This window comes from Rhinolophus sinicus, linkage group LG04, assembly GCF_036562045.2.
Source record: "Rhinolophus sinicus isolate RSC01 linkage group LG04, ASM3656204v1, whole genome shotgun sequence".
NCBI lineage: Eukaryota > Metazoa > Chordata > Mammalia > Chiroptera > Rhinolophidae > Rhinolophus > Rhinolophus sinicus.
In genome coordinates, this window is record NC_133754.1 from 136,089,700 (window position 1) to 136,105,675 (window position 15,976).

Sequence of the window (15,976 nt, forward strand, 5' to 3'; positions counted from 1 at the left end):
TCCAACTGGAACATCGCAAGAACAAACCTGAGTGCCAAGCTAATAGTTGGGCCAGTGGTTTCTCCCATTCTCACCTCCAGGGGTCTTCCCATCCCCAGGATCTCCATCAATTATCACACAATTAGAACCTAGCTACTGAAAATCTGCTTCTGAAAATCCCTTTACTTTCTGAAAATATGCTCTCTTATGTCATAGTTTTGTCCCAAAAAATAAGATGTAAGTTTCTCTTTGGTTTGTAGAAAATCTCATTAAAAGAAAGTTGGTGGTATAAAAAAGAAAGGCACACTTTCTCCTTGCCTATTCCTTCATCTTTACTCTTTCCTTTTCTCTTTGAGTCTATGGAAAGAGTCTGATAAATAAAAGAGTCTGAATCACAGCTTCAAGACTCATTCATCAAGAGATAAAACAGACAAGGCTCTAAGTCTCAAAGTCCTCAGTTTAAAAATGAGGCAGAAGAAAAAAAAACCTACCTAAAATAACTGTTGTCTGGATTACAGTTCCTGGCACACAAAGAAAAACTTCACTAAATTAAATGGAGTCACCGAACACAAAATACTTCACCACCCTAGTATAGCCTTACTCCTTGAAAAATAAGCTTACAAAGAATGAACATATGTGGGGTCACAGAAGTAACCTAAATCTATTTGCCAGCCTACCTGTAGAAGTGCAATCACACACATACACACACACACAAGCTGCTTTCCTATATTCTTAAGTTAAAAAATAATTTTTTGTAAAACAAATATCAAATAATATGTATCTTTTACAAAGTGCGATCTAAAGAGAAAGATTAAACAGCATGAAAAGGAGGGCGAGAAATATGGGGGGAAAGATAAGCTAGGAAAAAATATTTGTGAACTACTACATCTGTCACAGTAATTTGCAAGGCTAACAGCGCTAATGTTTGTTTTCAGTGATCTACATGGCAAAAAAATTGCATTAACCTTCTGATTTTTCCCTAACAGTTATGGATTCCATTCAGCAATTTCTTTTCATTTGAAGGGGTTTCTCTAGTTCTTGTAGGTGGTGGTGGTGGTGGTGGCTTTAAGTGAAAGAATAGCAACAAAGAAATAAGAAGTGTCCTGAAGGAATTTATGCTATGTTTATCAGGGGTATCAAAAGTACTTAATTAATATAAGTTTACAGTTCATGTATAAAATCCACAGCTACCCATCAGTTAGTGAAAAGACATTACATCTCATCACTTCAGGGAAAAGAGTGAGACTGACTTTCAAAATCCTAAATACTAGACTTCACCGATGCTTCCTTTAGGGAATTCTGTGCTGAGCTGGGTGGGGTCCCCAGGACTCCCTGTTTGGAATGCAGGCGTGTGTATGTGGTTCTATGCATCTCCAAATCAGGCTCGGGTCTAAGTAAAATTTGATCAATAAAAATTTTTGCTACCATTTACCACTGTACTCTCTTCTTCCTACAAATATAGCTAGCACCTGGGCACAAAATTCATACAATACTTTTGGGGTATAGGTTCAATTTTTTAAAACTTTTTAAGCAATATTATCTAAAAAAATATAGACAGATATGCCTACAGTGATCAGAATAACTTATGCAATTAATTTTATTAATACTTTGATTTAAAAGTATTAAAGTCTATTTTTCTTATTTAGAGAGCCAATTTCTCTAGGCAGAGTAATTAAAACCAGAAACAAACCACTATTACTTTAAAGAGTATTTTTCCTATATAAAAAGAGTATTTTTCCTATATAAACCATCAAAAGGATACAGCTTTTACCCTTATCCCATTAGTCTAACATCTGCAGTGAGAATATATTAATGAGTCTAAATTCACCAAATAGGTAACAAGCAGGGGTTAGTAGCATGGGTTGCTAATTCAATACATCATTAAATATTATCAAGCTGCCCAATCCCTAAAGTAATGTTCCACTGCAGGTGCCTAAAGAAGAAAACCTCAACAAGGAATTCCTTCAGTAAGACCGTTCATTTAAGAAAAAGTTATTGAGTACCTACTATGTGCCAGGCACTGTAGACATGCTATTCAGTCCCCCCATACACACCTGGGAGCTCATATTTTGATGAAAAAAATGTAAACTAAACATACTTAGGTCAATGTGACACCACATAACTTGTTTGTTCCTTTTAAGAGGGCGACTTGAATTCTAAAATTCAACAATAATCAAATTTTTATTTACAGGTAAACAGCTTCTCCTCTACCAGGAAGAAAGGGAAAGGAAAAACAAGAAGGGGTAGAGGTGAGATGGGAGGGAGTGAAAGAAGGGAGGGAGAGATGAAGGGAGAGGCTGAGACAGACACCCAGGGGCCGCATCTTATCTCCTAGACTGAGCCATGCTTCTAGCTTCTCCCAACTACACACAATGGCAAATAACCTTATTGCTTAAGTTGGGTTTCTGTCATTTAGAATCAAGACTCCTTATTCATATAAGATCTATGAGGTCTTATACATGACCTCATATATAACCTTATATATAATATGCAATGTATATTTGTAAATGAATGTATGAAATGTTAACATTTAGAGCACTTACGAAACAGGAGGAGCTGTGATATATGCTATGTACATGGTATTTTATTTAATCCACACAACTGCCTTACAAAGCGAGCACCAGAACCACGTTGAGTGTTTAACAAGAGGAAATAGGGGTTATAGAATAATTCACCAAGGTCACATATTCGTCAAAAAGTAATGCCAGAACTCAAAAGACAAGGCTGGTGCAAAAGCCGGTGCTCACAAATACTACACAACACTAAACAATGATATAATGAGAAAGCATGAGCTGAGCTTATTCCGAATAATCTGACATCACTTATTGCTACATGGCATTTTAACAAAACCTCACAGTTTGTTGAACAAAATTTAACCAAGTCCACAATGCTGCAGCCCATCCTTAATTTTCTAAAAACATTCAGGAGAACCTTCTTTCCTGATTTTAAACCTTTTCATGGGTTAAGACCCGTCCTCTTAAACCTCACCTCTCTCATTCTCTAGAGAGTAAATCTGAAAGTCTCGTGTTTGGGCACGGCCTCAGAAAGGAGGATTTTAGACATCGTCTAAATTCTATATCCCCCAGCAGCTAACCACTATCACACATGATGCATGGAAGGGAAAATTATATTTTATTTAACCTTGAAACTCCTACTCCATTATATGCCAAGTTTAGGCTTAAAGTAAGTAGTATGACCAAAAAATTATTTCCATAAGGTTAATAAAATAATAGTAATTGTGAATATCTGAATAGTACTTTACAGTTTCCAAAGCACTTTTTACTCCAGTACATCCCTGGACCCTCCTAGCAATCCTATAAGTAGACAGTGAATAAATCATGCCACCATTTGGCAGTTAAAGAAACTTATGATGAAAGAAGTACCGTGTTTTGCCCTAAGTCATTCAGCTGGTAAATGACAGACTGGGATTTTAAAACAGGTCTTCTTGCTCCAAAGTCAATATTAATTCCAAGAAAATAAATAACTTTACCACTGACTGCCAAAGCAGTTTTCTATCTGTTTACTTTAAGCATTCTTGTTCCCTTAAACCTCTGTGCCATAAATGTTTACATAAATCATCAGCTCCTCTAAAGTCTCTTTCTTCAGTACAACCCTGTGTTCGTGAACACTTACTCGGCAAAATCTGCCACATGTAGTGCCCAGAAAAGTATGTCTCGGAGCTTCTCGGAGCTTCCACCTGAAGCTGTGCATATCTGTAGCTACACAGAAATCTCAGGAAACTTAGTGTTCTTAATACTTACATTTTAGACAAGAATATTTATAAAATGTTATATATATACATATATATATATATATTTCCTTCTCTGCCCTTAAACAGATTGATCCAAAATAATTTAATACTTCTGATTCAGAACAAGAATAATTTACGTAGCATCAGTCCTCCAGCCAGGCCCCACGTTAACTGCCGATGATTCAAAGGCACAGACACAGACCCCAACTTCAAGGCAGGCATAGGAAAGGGGGGTCTACAACCACTTGAAAGATGCAAACACATGCCTATAGTGGGGACAGCACATGATCCAGAAAGACGTCCAGCAAAATCTAAGAGATACAGGAGCAGAGGAAGGCAGTAGAGACATGAAAGAAGGGAGGGGACCTTAGGCAGCAGTCTTTGCAATAATCATACCCAGACCTGGTGCCAGAACTGAAGAGGAAAAAGCAGAAGTTCAACGTCAGCCTGTAAGGAAGACACACAGCCTGGGACAGAGACGTCAAGCCTGACAGAGGTCATCCCTGGAGGAAAAAAAGGTAACTGTCCCAGATACAACCCAGCACCAGAAAGGGAAACCAGGGCCTGCACACGCACACACACAACCTTACAACACCCTGTCATCCTCGTTTTGTACAGTAAACATATTCCTATAGTTCTGATCATAAATCACAGAATTAGAGCATCGGCGATCACCCTCGTTAACCTTGCCATTTTGTGGGTGAAGAACCTGGGATCCACAGTACAGTTATCTGTCCAAAGCCAAGCGTGTTAGTAGCAGAATAAGGACCAGAGCCTTGCTTGCTGGTTTCTCAAGTCTAAGCTTTGCCACACACACCACCTGCCTCCCAATAGTTACCTAAATTTGTATTGCTTCTACCACCTTTCAAAGCTCACTTCAAATATATTATGATGATTACTAAAATGAATTTTAATGATTATAGTTTACCTCAAAATTATTTATGCTGAGCTAATATAATCTTTCATAAATCTACTGGGAAATACCCTTAGAGTCATTTATATCACTCATTTCCTACAGTAGTTATCTTAGAAAATGGAATGTAGATTAGCTGTCATAACTCCCTGCTGTGTTTTATTACTTTATCATCATAAATAATGGTCAAGGTTAAAGATAATCATGTTATTATAAATCTACCCTCAATGCATATATAATGGAGTCTATATGCTTAATAACTAATAGAGTAATTAAATACTGAAACTATACATGCTGGGAGAAAGAAGTCCTTTGGAAACTGGCATAATTATTCTCACTTACAAACTATGGTAATCTTTCCCAAAGATACAAACAAGTTTCTAAATCAGTCTTATCCCTCACCAGAATATCCTCCCCTAAGGGATTTTCAGGAGACAAAATAATCTACTCCCAAGACAAGGGAAAAAAAATCATCTTTCTTCATAAGAAAGCAGAGACCTCATCTAAAGTCCTCTAATACTAAAAACTCAAATTAATATCTCAGGCATTCTTAATTAATATCTAACAAACCTCCAGAAAAGTTTTGCTACTAACTTTTCAGATTTATTAAGGGAAATATAGTATATAGTTGCCTATATATTAGATTTCATCAACATGTTGAATTTATCCATTTCATTTAATTTTATCTACACTGAAATTGAGTGTCAGAAAGAGCATGGAGATAACTATGCAGCTGAAAAACTGACCAGAAGTCCATGTATTGTTGAATATATTTCTCCGAGTCTCTCATAGCTAAGTCCCAAAAGTACTAAAGGATGACATGCCAACAGACGTGTGAGTGGTGTTGAAGAAATATGACAAATGGAGACGCATAGGACCTAAAGTTTGTACTCACAACTGGCCCTCAGTAAACACCTGTGTATTAAACAATACCATCACACTGTCACAAAGCGTCTCTAGATCCTAGACCACCTATTAAAAATGTGTAAGCTTGACGTATTCCATTAAGAGAACAGAATGCTAAGAATTTATCAAATTAAATGTGCAAGTAAAACATCTTTAAAATAATTTAAACAGCATCCCGCTTAGTTTTTTTTAGATCACAAAACACCATAGAAAACGAAGAACTGCCTGGATTTCTCTTGTATGACCTAAGAATTTTGCCTTTCCACCTAAAATTTTCCTTCCAATTCAATGTCATTTTGATAATTAGGAAGTTTTACTACATTTGAATTTTTTTTAGGGAAAGTTTACAATTTCCCACTTCACCAAATGATAAAACCTCAATGGCAAGATGAGAATAGAAATTGTACATAGTATTGTACATAGTATTGTACCTGATCAGCAGGAGAACTTGAAAGAGGTCGTTATCTTTAAATTGGAGCCAAGAAAGCTGCTGGGCTGGCACAAGCCCCCGAAGAGCACCTAACCATGTTCTCAAACATCAAAAACATCATGTTGATGCTTCATATGCTTCTGTCTTATGCTGCATGTGCGTGTATTATAGAAAATAGAACAGATATTTAAACTCTCCTAAGACAAAATCCCACAAAAAGCAGTTTAAAACATGAAGCTAGCTGACCACAAAGGATACCAGGGTAATCAACAGCATAATAATTACAAATGTGCAGTGAATGTACTATATGATGCATTCTACAGAGCGGTAAATCTTAAAACCATTGCTCAGAAAGATGAGAGAGGCTCACAAACACATGAAATTTTAAGTTAAAAACACATATGAACATTAACTTACTCTTTAAAAACCCATGCCTCTCATCCAAAGAGCAATAATAAGCCTCCTGATTTATCCCACCACATACTAAATGGAACTTGTCATTTAGAGAAAGCTGAACCAGAAGATCATTAAGATTACTTGGTACTCTACATCCAGGAATTCAACTTTCCTACATACCTTCCAACAAATGCTCAGATAAGTAAAGATGCCCAACAAATTCTTTACAACTAAAATATCTGTCAATCCATCATCTCCTACAAAATGGGTCTGTAGGGAACTTTAGATAGACAAGTCACCACTAGCTCCATGCTTTTCAGCAAAACCCTGGGCAGAGTGGAAGACAATAATTACAAACAAAAACTTTCCTACACAGCGCATATAAATCTGAATACACCAAAGGGAAAACATCCTCTTCAGTAGATTCATATTGCCCAAACTTCAAATCTCCAAAGCAAATGAATATTAAACGTGTAACTTGCCAAGACTTGGGCTCTCCAAAGTGGAGATAATTAATGCTGTAGAGATCCATATCCTCGGTGTGCCATGCGAATGTGGTTTTCCACATGCCAAAATAGAGATACGGGGTATTTACACCCTCAATAGAAATACCGCACTCTTCCTCAACCACATCCAAGACCGTATTTAGGCGAGCTATGTTCCATTCATCCACACCCTGGAACCAGGAAAGAGAGAGAAAAAAATCAAACATTAATACACTAATAAAAACAATATTTACTAATCAAACTACCATCTGCCAAAATTATTACACTGCATATTTTCATTCACTTAGGAATGGAAAATAAAGCAATCATTATATAGGAAACACACATATATTTACATATCTCTGTTATTAATTATCCAAGATTATTATAAGCATTATGTGGTTCTGTATAAATATTAGGATAAAATTATACCAAGTAACTCCAATTCCCAATGGAAATGGATCTTGAATCCCCACTCCCCATTTGCTGTTAGGAAAAAAAATCCCTGCTCCAAAGCATACGTGTAGTGTGCTTTCCATCTTTGACACACCTTTTTGTGTGGAGGTTCTTTTTTTTTTTCAGTGTGTTTGTTTACCTGTATATTAGTTTAGAAGTCAGTCAACATCAGACATCGTTTCAAGATATCACTAGCAAAATACATCTTCCTTCATCCCTCTCTCATCCCTACCCATTTCAATTTTACCATGTAATAGATCATTTCCTTAAAATTGAACTCTATTGGAAAAACTCTTAGCACTATCCTAGGCCCCAGATCACTGTGCTTTTACTGCTTCTTCAATGAAATATTAACATCTTATGTTAATGGAAAAATTTAAACATGGAGTAACTGCTAACGATACTTATCCAAACTTTGGTAAAATTGCTGGAATGATGTAGTTTTCTAACAGTAACCCAACATGGCTGGTGATGATAGAGAGAAAAGGTTAGAGTTGCTGGTACAAGAGTTAAGGTGATAGGAAAAGATTCTGGTTTTATTAGAACTTACCAATCAATTATTAATTCAGTATATTAATTCATTATCAACTGCTCAAAATATATACAAACTATGTATTTTTCCCATATGCCTTTCTCATAATCAAATATAAATATCAGAGATTGTGCCATTCCTATGCAATCATGAGGAAACTGCAATGCCTTTAAATCCATTTCCACCTCCTCATGGTGCTATTAAGGAGGGGCATTAAATTAATCATGTATACCAATAAGGCTCTCCAATAACTATGGCGATGGCCTCATAGACAACTACACCCAATATTTCCCTTATACACTAAAAATGTACGGCTATTCTGTTTTTGTTTTGGTCTACAGATGATTCTCTAATCCGTGTACTATTCTTACTTCCTCAAGCTTCTTGGTTAAAAAAATTGTTGATGGAGCAGTTAATGAAGCTCTGCCTCAGGTAACAAAGTGCCAGTGGAAATAATTTAATCCCCAAATTCTCCTAAGTAGCCAATCTATCTTAAATCCCACAGTGGGAAGTTTGTTATCAGGAAATTGGTCAAAGTAAGTATCCTTTTCGAGAAGATCCTAGATTCCAATTTATGAGAACTCATAAAAGTTCAATCAAATTATGTAGAATATTTTATCTCATTCTATTTATAGTGGTGCAATCTCTTAACTCTAGTCCAATCAGACTTCAGTTCAATCACTCTAATAATAAAGTCCTATTTAAAAGTCATTACTGAGGCAATGAATCTGAAGTAATAAATGAGAGCCATATTATAGGAAACATTTTTAAACTGAATGAGCGTGCAAATTTAGGAACAAACTATTCCTCCGAAATTCCTACATTTGGAGAAGTCTTAATTTTATTACTGACCGACATTATAAATAACTGAGGATGAATTATTTGACATCCCTAGACTTGTGGGTCTCAGGGGATGAAGGTAGAGAAGAAACAGTGCTTGCAGAAGACCCAGATTCTAACCCCACCTCTGTCGCTGACCAGGGTGATTCACTGAGATTTTCTGAGCTGCCAGTCTTTCTTCAAGAAAACAGGAGTGCTAGCACCCTCCCAGAGACGCCTGGAGTGCTAAACACGCTAAAGGACATAAAACCTTTAGAAAATAAAACTTATTATTTCTTATTAGAACTGATGGAATAAATACCTCTACTATTCTCTAGTAAATCTTACTGGAAAGCTTCTTCCAAAACAACAGCTGAACACATGATAAGAGAAAATAAAGTCCTATGAAATTTTCTACTGAAGTTCTCCCCATTCATGGGCAAATAACAAGTTTGCAGCATGGCCAAACAATGGCCAAGGTTGCCATGATGCTGAGACTTAATTTCTTTTGCTAAAATAAAAACTCATCTAATTCCAGTTAAAGAGGTGATTAAAATATTAAGAATAACTCATATAACAGAGACTGAGGATAAATCTTACTGCTTCTAAATTCCTTCTCCAATTGCTGTTCTCTACTATTGGCTGAACTGGCTTAACTGCCTCCAATAACAGGCTCTGAACTGAAGAGCACCAGGTCTCCACAAATTCAGACAAGGAGTACACCTAGCCTGGCATTTAGGCAAAGTGTCACACCATACTTTACCTCATTACATAACACATACACGACATACACACCACACCTACTCAAACAATCCCGCAAAATAGGTAACAGTATATCCAAAAGAACAAATGGAAAAACTAATACTCCTAGCAAGTAGTAGGCAGCAAAGATACACCTAACTCTATCTGACTCCTGGGCCTTCACTCATAAACTCTATGCTTCCAGTTCTGATCATTTTAAAATACAACATATCATCCTCCTCTCTCAGCAACAACTGTCAACAAAGAGCTAAAATTTAGGACAGGCAAACACACACAACTGCTGCATTCTCCCCACCCAGGGGTAAAGCCATTCTAAACAAACACTGGCAAGGCTTATAATAAAAAATGCTTCTTTTGGGGTTCGGGGGAGGGGGGACGGGAAGGGATTTAGTGATAGAACTGATTTAGTGTAAAAGTCTCCAGAAAGAGCCCTGATACAAACAAACCCCAGAATTTGTCAAACGGTTCAAAACTTAAAGCCATGGAATCTCAGCAGGAAGTCCACACATCAGCCCAAGTTCATAGACAAATGTCTCTTCCCAGATTCTGTCCCCTCAAATAAACCTCTTCTACACAATATTTGTCACTCACTTGACCTCCACTAGACAAACGTTTCCTCTTGGGTCCCTTCACCCCAATTACCCAGTCTGCATTCTAGGCCTGTCCTGCTCCATTTGTGTATTTACGCTGTCTGTTGTTTTGCTGAAATAATTCACCATTGGACCATGATTTGTGCACATATATATAATTGAGAGGTTTATCAAGGATCTTTCCTTTATCTTCCGCCTCTCAGGAATCAGATGGCAGTCTAAAAGAACGCTTCAACCTTCATTAGCATGACCAGAGTCGGGAGCTGTTGAAGGACCAGGCTTTGGACTTCGCAGAGGGAGTGAGTACCCCAAACTGACATCAAAGGATGAACGAGGCATCTACAAACCAACACAGAGAGACTGTACCAAGTGTCAGTCCACAGCCCCGGCACTCGGGGACATGTCCAGGCCAGTGAGCATCCTCCTCTTAGGACTGAGAGCATCCACGACCCCTGACGCACTCAGTCACTCAGAGATGGAAGGACGACACGGCAGTAACATGTCGTTAGAAACCTCACCAAGAAAGAGCCATTCCCACCTAACAGAGAGAAACCATGCAAAAGCACGGTAAGCCAATGTTTCCCAAAATATTGTCAATGGAATATTAACCATACCAGAGGCCACGGTCAAAAATCTTTGGCCTCCTTTCCTCCTTCTCTTCAGAAGCTCTCTGAGGGCTCTGAGAGGACCTACCATAAGGAATTCTGTTTTACTTTGCTTAACTCCACATTTCCCAAATACGGTTTGACCATGAAACTTTGTTTATACAGTATATGAACATCCCATAAAATAGCTCTGGTGGGAAAGCACATTACAGAAGCATTGTAATAGGCAGTTCCCTCAATGCCCAGCCCAAATACTAACTCAGGAGGAAAATAGAATAATTCCGACCACAGAAGAGAGCGCATTTAAGAAACATCTACTGACATGATACACATAGGTAATTTGATTGTGTCACCTCAAAATACACAGAGATGGTGTAAATGAAAAGCAATCAAAACATCCCAAAAAGGTATTTCTAAATGAAGATAGACTAAAAGATTAAAACTAGGAACCAATTGTACTGAATGGGCTTTTTTTTTTAAAGTAACGTATGTAAAAATGAGGGCACACCCATTAAAGCTTACGAAAATGTTCTTCTAAGATAAAAGACAAATTAGTAAACTTATAAAAAGTTTAGCACACATACTCTTTTTCTGCATGCTAAAAGCAAAATGAAATGAAGAATTCCTACCTCAAAAAATGACACAATATCAGAAAAGCAGCATGCCCCATGGGAGTCGAAAGTTCTCTAATCAAATACTGGGGGCTCCGCCACTCACCAGTTATAGGAGCGAATGGTTTCTCAATGGTCATTCATGGCAAAGCAGTGACCAAGGTTCAAGTCTGCCAACTAGGCCATGACAGGACTGTGGCCACCTGGAAACGGCCACAGTCAAGGTCTAGTCTCGCACTGGATCTACTTTAAAAAAATACACTCTTGCCAGCAGTAGTGGGGACCCAAGCCTTCCCAACATACATAAATCCAGACTTGCCTCCCTCAAGGGACAGTTATAAAGACAAGATTGCAAAATGCATATGAAAATATTTTTTAAATCTTTCTTTCTCACTAAATTTTTCTTTTAAAAATGTGGGAGGCAGTTTCAGGACCACAGTTTCTTTGAGTGGTATCCCCTGGGGTTCAGAGCCTATCCCACCTCAACAAGAGTTCCAGAGGGGACTGCAGGAAGTAAAGAGCTGAGCGATAAAGCAGGAGTTACAAGCTCAGGTGCCCAAAGAGCCAGGCAGGTAACATCAATGAGTGCGACAACCAGGTGTAGATCAAAAAAGGGGTGGGGAGATAATTTGGACACCATCTACTATCCTGTCTAACGGGGACAGCCATTACTCAGCTCCTTCTATGTATTGCTGTCACTGGGAATGCTGCCAGATCCTCTGGTATTTTAAGTAAAGCCCAAAATCCAAATTTTATGTGACATTAACCAACTTTTAAAACTATGTGCATCAAACAAAATATATCGCAAAAAGGTAGCAGATATTAAGGAGTTCACATTTATTGCAATAATTTAAAAGGGAGGAAGGAGTTTTGGAGATAGGCTGTAAATACAAAGTTAGTGATTATGAGCTTGGGGCAAAGAAAATGGTTCCGTATTTTAAAAACTAATCATATAGCTGCCCAACAGTAAATAACCATGTTAGGTACTCCATAAATGTGTCCAGTAACTAAAGTGAGATTGTGAAAGTGGTGTGACAGGAATTTTCTCTATATATACTTGTTTCCCCCCACTTTCCATCACTGTGTAAAAATCAAATATGCAAACAGAGAGATACCAAGTAAAATGGGGAAATGCAAAGCCTGAGCAGTTGTAAAAATTGAATAACCAACTGCAGAATTAGTGGAATCTAGCACACAGGTTTAAGTAAAACAGTCCTGAACAAAACTGTGTCACTTCTTCAGAGAAGCAGGAACCAGGATAAGAATGATGAGGGGGCTGAAGAAAGATGTACAAGGGTTTAACCACACCATGCACATCTGCCAAATGCATAGGTGACAATTCTGTGAGCTACACTGCACTAATGTCAACCTGACGCTACATTGCAGAATAGCTAAAATCACTTGCCTGTAAATACAAGAAATTACTATACTATCAACAACAAGCATGTGAAAAAAGCCTTGGATGACCACGGAAACACTTGCAACTGAAGACTCAATACAGTCAAGAATTTTTTCTCCCTATTCTACATATTTTGGGAGCTGCCTTCTCATTTGCTTTACACAAAAGTCTGGGTGGCCATAGAGAAACAACTGATAAATTGACACACTCCATTATTACTGATTATATTTTTATGGTACCTTTCATAGAGTAGAAGAGGAAGAGTCTATATGGCCCTTGTTCTCCAAAATTAGTTCTGCACCACTAACCTGTCACTCTCTCACGGCTTTCAGCATCTCCATTACCATCACTATATTCTATCCTCATCAATGTCACCATCTAACTCACATGTTTCTTTCCCCACCCCCACCCCAATCCTGCCATTGTCCTCAGCACCTTCAGTATTACAGATGGACCAAATTACAAAATGGACCAAAATACAGATGGACCAGTATTTCTTCTACCACAAAAATGTGATCACAGAGTTATAACTGAATGCCGTGCTTTTGGTCTTCACAAGAGCTGACACAGCTATCACCTATTTAAATTGCCTTTGTCAAAGCCTACCAACTATAGAACTGGGGACTTCTCTTATACTTAATAACATGACTTGTATCTCCCATCAGATTACTGAGAAGCAACAAGGCAATGTACGCAAAAATGTCTTTTAAAAATTAGTAAACAAGCTTAGAAAATAAAAGTAGCATTTTCTTTAAATCTGGCATTTACCAAAAATCTAGTGCCAAGTCTTGAAACTGTAGGTACTGAGTAATTATTTTATTAACGCAGGAAACTATAATGCACTGGGACAATCCCCATGCTAGGAAAACAAAAGCAAAACACCCTCATTTTACAGATGGAAGATGCTCAGTAAGTAACCGGCCCATCCTGTGTGAGAATTAAGACAGAGCAGTCAGTCTCCTCAGCAGCAAATGTATCGTCAGTCTAGCAAATCACAATTCTTTGTAAGCATTCCCTTCATAAATACTGGTGCTGGTCCCATTTTTATAACTCAGCATTGTGACATGGTGTTTCTCATTAGCACAGTACTCTGCAGTATTTTTTAGGTATTTTTTGCTTAAACTAATTAAATAAAAATACTAATTTTTAAGTATTTTTTAAAATATTCTGCTTTTCCTCATTTGTCTCTTACCACCCCTTCCTACAAAACCCTTATCACGGCCCAACCAACATCTATTAGAGTACTGTGATCCAAACAAAAGACCATCCACCCAATCTCCATTAATTTTCTGGTAACTTAAAGCTACGCTAATGTAAATTACTTCCACTAATTCATATGTTTGTAACAAGTCCTTTAAGTCGCAAAGATAATACACATGGAAAAAGAAAAAGAAAACTTGGTTACTACTTTCAAGACTTCAAAATTCAATCCACTTCATATGTAATGTGTGAAAACTGTACCTTTCAATAACTGAAATGAAAGCTCTGATCTACATTTTTAAATGACTGAGGATTTCCTTTGGATCTTTACACAGTAAGAATAAAATTAAGACTCATGTGAGATTCATTTTTCTTTCAAGTTAATTACAATGTGTGATATGCTAGCTCATTTTGCTCTTCTTTTCCACAAAAGTGTCTCACATTATCTAACCTTTTTACTTTTAAAACAGACCACTTTTCGTTTTTTGCATTTTTACACACCAAAATACCTACAATTTTATAGCAGTGCTCTATTCTTTCTAAAGGTCTAGACAATAACCAATGTAGAGCAAGTTTTGAAAGAAACAAAAAAATTCTGCAATAAAAGGACCATATGAAGAGACTGTTCACATTTAAAAGGTAAATACGAGTATAAAAAGGAGGAGAACAGAGAAGAAAAAGGGGGAAGTGCCGAGTCAAATAAAGGCCTACAGATACAGAGTTCGGTACTCCTGCCTTGAGTCTGAGGATTGAGGATTTCATGTTAATGATATCCCTGGTCCCAGGCAGAAACAACCTCAATCCTATTGGGAGAAAAGCTTCTATTGCGACCTGTAAATTTTCCACAAATTAAGATCAAGCTAAAGCATACAACCAAAGATTGCCATGTACCCAGGGAGGCAAGCCAACACTGGAGAAAGCTCGCGGAAACAACCAACAAAGCATTTAAAATGTTTCCCTCCCTCATCCCAGGACTGTTGATATCAGAATTAACAGAGAGACATTAAACAATATGAAATGCTTAAAGAAATAAAACCTGGAATCGCAAAGACAAGCAAATAAAATAAACTATTTGGAATGACCAGTCAGATCTGGGGGGGAAGGGTGGACTTCTAGGAGTGAAATATATCATTATTAAACTAAAAAACTCAATGAAAGGGTTAAACAAGAGTAGATAAAATTAACGACGTTAACACACAGTGCAGTACAGAAATACGATATGGAAAATCTGAAAGGTAAAGTAGGACAAAATAAGTATGTCTAGGTTCATGGGGTCAGAGTCCCAAGAGAGATACAAATACAAGTACATATAATTAATAAAAGAGAAGATTGATAAAAAAAAATCAATTACATTAAAATTAAAGTCTTTGTTCATTAAAAGACACTGTAAATAAGCCTATCTAAAAATTTTGATGTCAACTTTACTTAACCTTAAGTACACTGTACTGAATTTACAAAACAGGTATCGCAGATCTTTACTGATGCTACAGCTTTTGTTTTCCAGTGGCCAAAAGTATGAAAATGTGTACTGTATTTACAGATTAAAAACTGCTTCTAAAGCCTTCAGTATAACTGACTTACTGGGAGATGATAATACTCTATGTGGCTAAATATTTGGGCTCATTTTGGACTTAGGCATTTCAATGTTCTTGTTTTTTTAATTTAACTTTTTTCAAGATCAAAATGAAGGTAAAAATAAATAACTCTGTCTTCCTTTTCAAGTATTTCTGTATAAAGGATTCAAAAAAAAACTATAACTGTTTTGTTTGATGTAATATAAAATACAGAATTGATCTTTCCAGGGTAAGAGATGATTGTTTTTCTACACGCCTTTATACATTATTTCCTTATCAAATTAGTTACCAAGTATTTTTATATGTTTGTAAACATATACTTTCATAGTATACCTAGTATACATGTAAAGATAGGTATTTAATTCTCACTGTTCATTCCTAATGGAGAAAAATGAAAACTACAAAAACTGTGGTAGAACTTTACTTCCTCTTCTGGTCCTGGTGGTACCCATCTTAAGCCAGTCACATACTTACTAAAGATACCTTCCCAAAGGAGTACAACGGGATGAGAATCTTGAATCACTTTCAACATCCTCTACTAGATATTGGCTGCTATATCAAGCACTCA

At 37.0% G+C, this 15,976-nt stretch overlaps 1 protein-coding gene across 4 annotated transcripts in view; it reads right to left on the bottom strand.

Moving 5' to 3' along the window:
• KDM4C (lysine demethylase 4C) overlaps positions 1-15,976 on the bottom strand; it is a 346,173-nt gene that overhangs the window by 271,229 nt on the left and 58,968 nt on the right. For all 4 annotated transcript variants that reach the window (XR_012495714.1, XM_019727138.2, XM_074330450.1 and 1 more), the window contains one exon: positions 6,858-7,051. Coding sequence is in view for 3 of the 4 variants with exons in the window: in XM_019727138.2 (XP_019582697.2) it covers positions 6,858-7,051 (194 nt within the window). In the remaining variant the exon portion in view is untranslated. The remainder of the gene's footprint in view (positions 1-6,857; positions 7,052-15,976) is intronic.